At 44.9% G+C, this 12,302-nt stretch overlaps 1 protein-coding gene across 1 annotated transcript in view; it reads right to left on the minus strand.

Annotated features, from left to right (window-relative positions):
* Window positions 1–5,260: 5,260 nt before the first annotated feature.
* The window catches only part of CENPF (centromere protein F), a 34,931-nt gene continuing 27,889 nt past the window's right edge, over window positions 5,261–12,302 (minus strand). Inside the window, exons 17-19 of the mRNA XM_018567265.1 lie at window positions 8,430–9,042; window positions 7,781–7,968; window positions 5,261–5,541 (exon numbers count right to left, since the gene is read on the minus strand). Coding sequence (XP_018422767.1) covers window positions 5,365–5,541; window positions 7,781–7,968; window positions 8,430–9,042 — 978 coding nt within the window. The 3' untranslated portion in view covers window positions 5,261–5,364. The remainder of the gene's footprint in view (window positions 5,542–7,780; window positions 7,969–8,429; window positions 9,043–12,302) is intronic.

The raw sequence follows: 12,302 nt of genomic DNA on the forward strand, positions 1-12,302 counted from the left end.
ATGAGATCTAAAAATGGCTGAAAATGAATGTTGTGGTGAATCACGTGTGTTATAGCTTCGAGAATTAATTCCCCTGAGAGATTTATAAAAAAAAAAAAAGAAGACATGATGGCTGTAGATTCACGGCTTTCCTACCCAGTTCCTGCATACAGTATTTCTTCACCTTCAGTTATTTAAAATGTTTTCAAATATATGTTTTTGTTCCCCCCAAGTGTCTTCAGACTGTTCATGTAACATTATAGGTCTTCTTCCTTTAGAGGTGAGTGAGCCTAAATGCTGCAGAGTGTGGCTCTAGTGCCTTGCTTCTCAACTGGTGGGTTGTGACCTTAAAATGGGGTTTGACCCCGTATTCAGTGGGTCACCGCATGCCTTCCACTTTTCTAGGTGAGAGGCTGCTCTGCTTCCCCCTAGCGCAGCACTGTCAGTTCTCACACCAAGCAGCCAATCGAAGTATGCTGTCCGATGCCAAGCGTCAGCATGAGGTAGGGTGGGCTGGGGGTATGGCCGCGAGGGAGCTCTATCCATACGTACATTGCTTACAGCTCCCTCATGTGCCCTATAGAGGTGCCTGGACTGGAGTCACATCACCTCTACAGGGTGCGCAAGGGAGCTGTACAAGCAATGCACATATGGATGGAGCTCTGTCACAGCACAACAGCACACACTGGACCCCAGGCTGAGGATCCACTCCAGTTCTTGTAAGGTTTGAAAAAGTTTGGCGTATGTATGTGAGAATGTCTGCGAGATTGTGTCTGTGGTTGTGTATGTATGTCAGTGTTTTTGAGGGCCCATTCACACTAATACAGTGCATTAATCATGTAGTACTGTGCAATTAACGCACTGGACCATGCAGTCGCACCTACCGTCCATTCTGGTGTGGGAAGTGTGTTGGAATGCCATTCATTTGAATTGTACTCCAAACGCACCTCCCCCCACAGTTCGTACGCCCGCAGTACCCTAATTCCCGTGCGTTCCACTGTGTGGACTTGGGTTGACCAAGGACAAATATGGGTCCTGAGGTTACACAGGCTGAGAACCACTGCTGAAGATGATGCACCATCAGGGGGCGGGCCCTTGACACCCTGGGCTCCCAGGAAGTGGGTTGAATGACACTGGGCATCATTCAATCCAGAAGTGAAAGAAAGTGAGTATTGTATGAACATCATTTTCTCTTTTTTTGAAGGGTAGCAAATTGAAAAAAAAAAATCTGGAATTAGTTAAATATATCAACAAGTACTACACAGTACATTCCACATGAAGTGCACATACTAGCTTCAAATTGTTGGCTAAACATTTTAAGGATGACCATTACCGTTATGACATTTTCCTTGCAGGTGACCAAGAAGATTCTCATGCAAGAACTGAAAGAAGAGTTACAACAGCCGGAAAAGTTAGATTTTTCCATCAGCTACATTGGGACACTTTACGGCTCAAGAAATCTTCCTCTACAAGGAACGCTCTCTAATCTCTTACATAACTAAATGTTCTCTGGAATATGAGAACTGCACCCTAAAGTCACTAAGTTAGGGGCCCATCAGTACATAGAATAGTAAAGTGCAGTGTAAAGGAAAGAAAAGTGAATAGTAGTCTAGAGAAGCAAATAAATGGGAAAAGAAAACCATTATGAAATGCAGCAGCTTCTAGGGTCAGCTCACTAAGCAGTAGGAGTTATTGTAGATGTGTTCATTATTTTCTCATGATAGTGGACACAGTGTCTTTATTCAACCTCAAATACTATGTAACTAACACACACTCCGTATATCGAATCACAAAAAGGATGCAGTTTCTTTTCACATGAAAACTTATTTAACTACTGGAAGCTTTTATTTGTAATGTTTCTTGACTGGAAGGAATCTATGCCCCTCCCCCCCTGGGGGTGTGGGAACCAAATGATAGGGGTATAGGACTGGATCTCTGAATAAAAAAAAATGCCAGTGGATTCTCTGTATTATTGATCTTTAATAAAAGTGGAGAAAATCAATCTGATGCGTCAGGTGACATGCAAGCTACATTGTCCATAAATGGATTTCCATTCCATGTTTCAATTGCACAAAAATAAGAGCAAAATCTCACCGATTAAAGCCAGTTTGTGTCTTATGGTTTTCTTTTATTTGTCCTTTTCTACATTTTCTAGCTATTGAAGTTATATATTGGTAACTGATAGGAGTGGTAATGATGATGATTTTATCAGTCTGGTGAAGTGATTGTGGGGAGATTTTGGACAATCCAGCAGGGGTCAGTAATCATATAAAAAGGTTAAAGCCCAACAAAACTTTCAACTAGCTAAATACATCCCAGGTGCATCAAATCTAAGGGTGTTTAAAGTCTTAGGGCTTGTTGACAACATGTCCATTAAGCGGCATTCTTCGGCACACCATCGCACATATATGGTGAACAAGGTACATAGAAAACAATTGCATTTTTTTGCCCTGTTCATGCCATGCATGTGCGGTGCTGTGCAGAAAAATGCAGCTCAGTGAACATGGTGTGAACAAGCCCTTATGGTTTGGTTTCTTCTAAAAATGCAGCCCCAGCCTGGAGCCCTACCAGCATGCAGTAGAGAATCTTGCTCACTGTATGGAAGCAGTGGTCTTTCTGCAGAGGATCAGCATATCCCCTGCTGCTGAGCTAGAGCTCTCCAATCAGCAGTAACCATGAGCATTGCCAATTAGAGAGTTATGCTCCCTGCTGATTGGAGAGCTCTAACACAACAGGAAGTGTGTTATGACATCGAGAGACCGCTGTTTCCACAGAAGGGTCCTTCTCTGCATCATAATTGAAGGGAACCTAACAAAAGGTGTTTCATTGCCCTCAAATTAACATGCAGCTTGAGAGTCAATCAGTGACTCTTTTTTTTCATCAGAAAGGTATGACAGCCCTATCAGAAAGGTATTTTAATAAAAGGCCAGTTACAGCTCCCCAATCCCACCCATGTATTTTTTTTTTACAGATATCTTCTGGCTGGTTATGTGATGTATAGGGTCCTTTTTGCCATTCAGGTAACAAGCAGCCCTCATGGCAAATCCCATTCTCTGCATCACGTGCTGAGTGTCAGGCGCCACAGTGTCACCTTCCGCTGGGGAACTAGTCTACAACACCCTGCAGTCACAGCAAGTCAAGTGCTGTTGGCCTCAATGAACCCAGAAGGAGGCCAGCACTGTATCACCGAGTTGTGAGGCTGCGAAAGACAGCACAGGAGAGGAGGCGAGTACTGCTGTAAGACCGGCTTTAATTGTTTTCCTGTTGCAACGGTTTAATTTATAAAAAGAAGAATAGAAATAACCGGTTCTCCTAATACATTTAAAAATGAAGTAAAGAGACAACACACAGTCCAGCAACTGAGTTTGCAAATTTTATGATCAGCATATGCTGCGTCATGCACTCAAGTAAAATTTTCTGGTGTTACTGCAATTAAAAAAGCCAAATAAAAACATGATATATACAAAAGCAAATATATACAAATATTTACAAATGATACAGGTTTTACAGCTAAAAATTTTGCGGTACAAATATAAAAGACAGCACCAGAATACAACGTTATCCGATCAATAAAAAGATAACTAGTGCAAGTTAGGAGCCTGCTGATGGCATGCAGAGAAGGAAGCTTCAGGAACATCTGATATAACGTCAATCAAATATATCGGTGATGCCCACTGGCTACTGAACATATTCACAAATAGCTGCCATAACTAAAGAATATACAGCCACTGGCTCTATGGAAACGTAGAACAAGAGACGTCACTTCTGCATCTACCACGCTTGCCTCTGTAGTGCCATTTTAAAGGGCCCCTTTACTATTATAGACGGTCACGATCAAGGCATTCCTGTAAGGTTGCAGTGTAAATACTTCCTTTGTCACTGCTCGTCCTGCCGAACGCAGCTCTAATTCTGAGATCCCTTCTGCTGAAGTGTGAAGGTAAAACTGACTCTTCCGGGTGCTTGGAAGGTGGCAAAGGTTCTTCCTGCTGACCGGGTCCTGCAGTGAGTGGGGGTCAACAAGAGGAACCATGGAGAGTGTCAGTACTTCTGTGGACAGCAGCAGAATATTCCTCAGGATCGGAGCAGTGTTCTGCTGCGCAGAGAGCAGGCTAGGTAAGTATTTCACACTGTTCTTTTACAGGTATGGCTTCATTTCCATCATTTAGTATTGGGAAAGGGTCACTTTAAAACAATGAGAGAATTCGGCAAAGTGATGCATCCATGTGGCCAGGAGCAGAAGACTTATTTTTAAGAGTGCAGCCTGAAGATTCAGTAAAAAGCGCGCAGGGCCTCCTTGATTCCCACACACCCGAAGCAAATAATGGAAACCTTTATATAGCAATATGGCAGTATAGCTATTCAGGGGATTAACAAGAACCTATGAGGTTAATATAGGACAAGACTTTGCCGACTTGTTTTTTTTTTAAGATTAAGGCTCCAGGACTTCCATCCTAATGTCATGGCTTTGAAAGTCACTAAACTGTAGCAAGCTGCAACATGACAGATCAGACTTCTCTGGCAGCACGCTTGTTCCAAGTCAGTGACTCGCAAGATAGTAAAGCAAGGATGAGCAGGACAAGGCACCCTCGGCTTCAAAAAGAAGTAGCAACAGTTCCCATCTCTTTGTCCTCCCAGGTTCACTTTAGAGGAAACCTTTCCCGAGAGAAACATGGAGACTACCATTGCTGATTTCTCACTCTGCAATGCCTATCTGTCATACTGAGCCTCTCATACTGATCCAGAACGAGTATACAGATGACATCTGACCTTTCTTTGAGTAACGACTCAAAAGTATTAAAGCCATGGGATCAGCATGGCAGCCAGGCATTCATTATCTTCTGGTTATCAATGGCAGCCTTTGTAGTTCTCGAAGGAAAGGTTTATTTGACTGCAGTGCCACATTTCACCTGCAGGCGGCATCACATAAACATAAAACTGCTATTCCCATGTGCAGAGAATCTGTGAAGTGTGACAGTCAACGAAGGGTACGAGCAATGTGGGAAGTGGAGCAACTTCCAGATCACCGACTACAGGAAACTGAAATCATATGGACTCTTTAAAATGGATGCAGTTTGTATACCATCACTGCTCTTCTGATTAAACCTGTAAGTGTTCCTACAAAAAGCAGCAAATACATTGGAAAAATAAATAAAAGAAACATCTTAACTTTTTGCAGACAAGCATTCTGGGCTGGGGCTGTATAGACAGAATGTGAAATTGACCCTTTTAAACAAGGAGTTCCATCCAACACTGGATTACGGACTGGTCTGCCAGCGGTCTGCCCTGGCACAACAATGTAATAGTAGTGGCATATATAGAACATATCATGCAAGCAACATAAGAAAATGTAACTTCCAAAAATGGGAACATCTTGGTGCCGTGAGATTACTGCACATGGCAAGTCCCCTCCTCCTCCGAGTCATCGTATACAGTCGCCGTATCCATCTTGCCTGGGGTGCCCATTTCTGACAGGCGTCTTTTCGTCCTGTTGTGGGCAGTAAGAGGGGACTGACCATCCATCAGCCTGGAGTTTCCCATCGCGATGGCCTCTATAGTCTTTGTCTGCAATGATAATAAATAATTCTGGTCAGGGAAGACAGCAATGTAACTCTGTTTAGGGTTTCCATGCTCTGTGCTCCACTCAGCCCCAGCCGCTTACTGTAGCTCATCCTGGCTCAGCAAATCCACAGCAACAAAAGTGTGAGCTGCACACCAAGAACAAATCTCACGCATCAACCTTATGGACTAAAAGTCAACTCATAACCCAACTTGCAGAGTGAAACATCAGAAGGACCAAGGATGGGGGTTGAACATTATCTTTTAGTCAATAACATTTCTACACAGGTTTGGTAATTGGTGTGCAGCTTACTACTTCTTTCATTAATGTCACCTTTACATGACAGATAAATGAGTTACCATGGGCCGTCCTCCAAATGTATGGTACATGCAAAGCTACATGACACACAAGAGTGTACAGTGCACATGAAGCACTCACTACACCGATATGCAAGCTTTATTGTCTTTTTATATCAAAGGCTAAAAAACTTTAACATTTTGGATAAAGAAGGTAATGACTTTAACCAGTTGACATCCGCGGTGTTAAACCCCCTTCCCATCCAGGCCATTTTTCAGTATTCAGCGCTGCGGTACTTTGACTGACATTTATTCCGTCATGCAGCGCTGTACTGAAATGAATTTTATACCCTTTTTTTGGGGACAGATAGAGCTTTCTTTTGGTGGTATTTATTCACCACTGGGGGTTTTATTTTTTTACTATATTAAGGAAAAATTACCGAAATTTAAAAAAAAAAAAAAAGTTGAATGCACTAACGCAGAACTCCAGGAAAAATCTATTTTAAACCTTAGACTGGGCTACCATAGTTACCTGTATTCAGGGATGCACCCAGGGGCGTAACTAGAAATCACAGGGCCCCATAGCAAAATTTTGTATGGGGCCCCGTGATTGCTAGTCATGCCACTTGCAGAGCCCCAGCGGAGAGTGACCCTGCAGAGCCCACCATAGACTCTCTATAGTGGGCTCTGCAGGGTCTGAGATCTCTTACCTGTCAGCGCCTCTGTGGTTGTCGGGCCCCGCCTCCTCTTTATCAACGGGCCCCGCCTTCTCTTACATCACTGGCCCCACCTGCTCTTAGGTTGCTGGCCAGTGGTGTAAGAGGAGGCGGGGGCCGCCTCCTCCATTCCGAACACCGCCCTCATCTGCCGCAGCGGCTATGAGGGGAAATGCGCCGTGGCTGCTGCATCTGTGACAGCCAGCGCCCCCACATGGCATAGCGACCCAGGCCGGGCCCCCCTGTGCCCGGGCCCCATGGCGATTGTTACGCCACTGGATGCACCGATGCTAGTATCGTTATCACTGCCGATACCGAGTATTTGGGCGAGTACCCGTTCTCCCCAAATGCTCCGATGCCTAGCCCAATACTTCCGGTATCAGGAAGCCGGGCAGCGAGTCATTACACGCTGCTCGGTTTCCTGATTGGCCGGGAAGCCGGCTCCATGCTTCGTCAGTGACCAGGAACCTCATGACGAGGGAGCATGGAGACGGCTTCCCGGGCATTCAGGAAGCCGGGCGCTGCGTCATTACACGGCGCCCGTTTTCCTATTGGCCAGAAAGCTGAATCCATGCTTTCTCCTCACCGAGTGGCGGGAAGCATGGAGACAGCTTCCCTGCTAATCGGGAAGTCGGGTGGCGAGTCATTACACGCCACCTGGCTTCCTTAATGGGACTTCCGGTATCACACGGTAAAACAATATCGGTACTCGGTACCGAAAAACTGGTATCGGTGCATCCCTACTTGTAATGATTCATATGCAACATCTGGGGAAGGGGTGGGCAACTTCTTCCCTTCAGCTGTGCTTTAACTGGAAATCCCAGTAGGGGGTCTTTTGCATGTCACTTTTGGCACTTACAGCTCTTCATAACGTTCTGTACACATTGTATAGGATGAGAGGACGCTGAGGGACATTCCAACGCTGCAGTAGAGGAAGAGACTGTAAGAGGGAGCGCTATCATAACCGGCCGGCTCCAGGGATCAGGTGAGTAGAACTTTATTTTTCTCCCTAAACACAACCTGCACTTAACCTTTGCCATGTGAGGGTAGCCCCACTGCAAGGGTAAATCATTTTCCCTGGAATTCTTCTTTAAAGCTTTGCCCGATTGTGCAGAGATTTGGATGTTGCAGACACATCATACAGTAAATGACAGGTACTCTTAATACAGACACTTGTGCCATGTCTTTACATGTATATTGCGAGTAAAGAATTAACAGATGACTAGACTCACCTCCTGTGATTTGCTGCCCCCTGGTGTTGGACTGGAGAGGTCACTAAGGTTCTCCAGATTGTTGAAATGTGCACCGAAGAGGGATGGGGAATTTTTCTGCGAAGCCAAGCGGGGGCTTTTCCGCAGAGGCACGGTTGTCCTTCGAAGGACAAAGGGGCTCTGCTTTCCTGATGGGATGTTGGCAAAACCTGGAAAACACCAGCAGAACCATGAATATAAATTGAATAATGTGTATAGAGATAGGACAGAATGCTGGTACAGCAGATCATCCATTACCATATAATGACCTTTCATGCGAGCAATAAAATGTCATAAGGGAGGTGTGTGGGCCAACTTTGTTGGCCTCCTAAAATCTTGTTCCCTGGCTGTGTCTGGCTCTCAACTCAAATTTATCCCAGTGACAAGTCCCAGGGGGACACAAAAATACCCAGAGAGGTTCAAAACTGTCCCTACTCTGGAGGTTTTTCCCCCAAAGCAAGCCGAGCATGGGAGGTGCACTTTTGTGCCCATTTCAGTTGGACAAGCAAGCCCCTCGGGGTGATATCGCTGTTGTACGGTACTGCTCAACATTCTGCACCAAGGTTTGGATGAGTTTGTCTTCACCCACCATGCTTATTACATCTACAAGCCTGGAAATACTGGTACATACCCTCTCTCACAATGTCTGGAAGTCCATCAAGTTCAAACTCCTCTTGCTCTGCCAGGGTATCAGATGTTCTCTTTACTTTCTTGGTGACACACTGGGGGGTTGAAGGTGCGCTCCCCGTGTTATCAGAGTCTCTCTGCCGCTTATTAGTTTGTTTCCCGGGACATTGTGTGGATCTCCTGCTCTTCCGGGTTCTCCTCTTGGCTTCAGGTGATGGTTTGTCTGAAACTGAAGGTGGACAATCCTCAGGTATAGATTTGTCTGAAACTGAAGGTGGACAGCCTCGAGGTAATGGCTTGTCTGGTACTGACGGTGGACAATCTTGAGGTAATTGCTTATCATGTATTGAAGGTGGACAGCCTCGAGGTAATGGCTTGTCTGGTACTGAAGGTGGACAGCCTCGCTCTTCCTTAACTTGTAATCCTTTCAGCCTTGAGTTCAGGAAGTCCACCTGTTTTCTCAACATGTCATTCTTCTCCTCCAGTTTGTGCGTCTTAATCATTAGGTTACAGTATTTCTCAATGCTATCATCGGCCTCTTGTGCCTTCTCTTCCAAACACTGCTTCAGTTCCTCGATTTCGGAGAACGGGTCATTTGTACTGGTGTCCATTCCTTCCTCTGGATTGGGGGAAATATAAAGTTATAGAAATTTTTCAAAAAAACCCCCCAAAGTTGTAGCTATATAGTGGAAGACTGAACATGGTTATAACAATTTAACAAAGTCTTCGGCCGCCCATCCATCGCAGATTAATACTCAAATGTACGGGAAACAGAAAAACAGTGCGCCTCTATAGTGGAGAAGACTTTATTAAATGAGAATTGTTACCAAGCAAGAAAGGTACTCACAAAAAGCCTGTAGTGTGCAGAGGTGAATCTGCACTGAATGAACATCAGATGTCAGTCACAACAGGATCTGCAATAGAAGCAATCCTCCTTCTGCTAACATGACAGGCACGGTTAACGCGTTTCCGAGGCGATACGCCTTCAACCGGAAATTTGTGATGTTCTGGCGAAGGGAGTATCGCCCTGGAAAAGAGGATTAGAGGATTGCTTCCATCGCAGGTCCTGTTGTAACTGACATCTGATGTTCATTTAGTGCAGATTCACCTCTGCACACTACAGGCTTTTTAACATCGGCTGCTTGTGAGTACCTTCCTTGCTTGGTAACAATTTTCATTTAATAAAGTGCTCTACACTAGAGAGGCACACTGTTTTCTCCGTTTCCTGTGTGCTAGACCTCGGGCACCCTGACTGTTTCAAGTGCTGCCCAGTTGTGAGAAGTTCTGATGTCCACACACCTTTGGCGCCAGTGACTTTGTTGTTATAATACTCAAATGTTTTTAAACCTAAACTTTACATAGATATAAAAAGATAGAAATTAAAATAACAACCCCCCCCCAGTCTGTCCGAAGTGCACGCTAACGGCTGCGTGCATTCACCTCCACTGTGTCTCTCCTCCCCGCCAAAGAGCTCTACTGCGCATGTACCCGCCCCATCCTCCTGCACGGCCGCTCGAGAAGCTCCAGATCTTCAGACCGGAGTGAGCACCAGAGACACAGGTAAGTATTTACCCATTTGGTAACTTTATGTTTTTGCATCTATCTACTGCTTACTAGCAGAGTTTAATTGTACTTTAATGCAACTCTATAATGTATAGATATAGATCCTTAAATCTATTTTTTAAGTGCAAGGAGTTTAAGTACCTGGTATCAACCTCTTGCAATCCCTGTACAGCAGGGCTGGAGTTTCAGAGGGAGAAGCAGCACAAGGTGTCAGTCATTTCATGTGCCGACAAGGAGCATGTTGATGTGAGGAGTGATTGAGAGATAAGCTCATCACTGTGCTGCTTTTCCTTTTACTGTCCAGTCACGGGCTGGGATGACCCGGGTTCAGAGGAAGTGGGTTGAATGATGCTGGTTATTAGACTGAGGACATCTCATTTGTATTGTTCTTGGGTCCATGCTGGAGAGATTGACTTTCTCTATTCATCCTGGTGACCACTGTCACTAAAAGAGGGAAAAACCTAAAATTTTGAGTTGCCACCAGAACACAAGTAGGAAGAATATCTTCCAATGCGGACACGTGTTAAGGTGACATCTAAGAGGAGATTTACCTCTCTTTGCAGAGATTTCCTCTGACTTCCTGTTGAATCTACAGGACAGCAAGTGAAATATCTCGAATGGGACACAGATGGAACGAGTTTAATGGTTTCCCACCCTATCCAAAATGAGTAGGAAAGGCTTTAGATATACTGTACTTTAAAAGAGTTTGTCACTTTCCTCTAAGGAAGCTCATCCACCAACCTACTTCTACACTGGCCTGACACTCCATGAGAGGTCTTTGTAAATTCCCGGTGCCTTCAGGTATGGGGAGAATCTAACCTTTTCTCAGGATGCAGTGCTCCGGAATAAGTGGTCAATCGCCAATCCCAAACACTGTCATTTGACGTAGGGGAGGGCATCATCCACCTTGCGTAGGCTCGTGCCTTGCTGTGGTTTTGTTCAGCCATTAGTACATGGCAGGGCGTAATTTACTATTCATAACAGGGGCTTTCTCCAAAAAGCCAAATCAGACCGCTGCCTTTATTCTCCAACCTGCACAATTATGGTATAGGCTTAAATCGAAGAGTTACCCCCTTTCACTAAAAATCACAACAGAATGCAGCTCTGCATGCGGATATTAAATCATCTGACATTCATTAGTTAAACATACTTATTTTTTTACTTACAACTATTGTTTTTCCTTCCTGGTCCTCTTGGACATTAGTGATGTAATCTGTGCCCAAGAGTTGCATCCCAGGAAGGTTACATCAGTAGAGCATTGCTTGGAAATCTCACGAGATCTCAGGGATTGCTTGGATATCTCACGAGATCTCAGGGAAAGGCATTTCCCCCCCCGGAGATGATGTGCATGGTCACATGTCCTAGAGTTCCAGGCAGTAAAGGGAGATGGATTCATCTACCCTTAGTAAAAATGGCCATTGTGAGAAGAATGGGTAGGAGAAGAGAAAAAAAGGGATGCACAGAATAAAAATCTGGCAATTACCTATAAGTATCTGTTTGTAGATTGTCATTACTGAACATATATCAAGGCGTTTTGTGCGGTCATTTTAAAGATTTGGGTAAAGGTCAGCTTTAAAAAAGGAGAACTATGAGGAGATGAGCGAAAATCACTCATCCTCATAGTTCGAGCCGACGTGCGACAATGAAACGGTCACACGTCGGCTCAATAGATCGGGAAGTGAGCGAACTCGATCATCTCCCTGCAGAGAGCAGTGATGGCTCCCTGCAGGGATTCCCCACTCCTCCAGTGCTGACGGGGGAGGGGGCGGGTACAGCTGGCTCTGTCTTTAGATAGGCAGAGCCAGCTGTCACTCATGTAGCTGGGTGGATCTCGACAGTAATGTCAGGATCCGTCCCGGCTGCAGCGGTCTCAGTATACCGCGAGCTGTAGCTCGCTATATACTGAGCTTTGGGTCGCAGGAGGAAGCTACTATATGTCCTCACGTGACCCTTAAGAGAACTATGGGGAAAAACACTAACCCCATAGTTCTCTTTTAACTAGTTGAAGGACTAGAAAGGAGGTCTGTTGTGGAACATGTTACAGCTGAAGTCCAGGCACAAAAGACTTTCATGCAAACATATTTCTGAATAGCGCCAAAGGATATAAATCCACTTTGTTTGCAACTAATGCCCTTGTAAACCCAAATATCTTGTATAAGTAGCAGTGACATCTAGGGCTGCAACAACTAAACCGACTAAGTCGATTAAAATCGATGATTGAAAAGGTTGTCAACGTTTTCAATCATCGATTTAATCGGCTTTCGATTAGTTGGCCCTGTTCACGGCTCCACACACGCTGCGCGCAGCACCTCCT

Source organism: Nanorana parkeri, unplaced genomic scaffold, assembly GCF_000935625.1.
Source record: "Nanorana parkeri isolate BGI_ZX_2015 unplaced genomic scaffold, ASM93562v1 scaffold1, whole genome shotgun sequence".
Lineage (NCBI taxonomy): Eukaryota > Metazoa > Chordata > Amphibia > Anura > Dicroglossidae > Nanorana > Nanorana parkeri.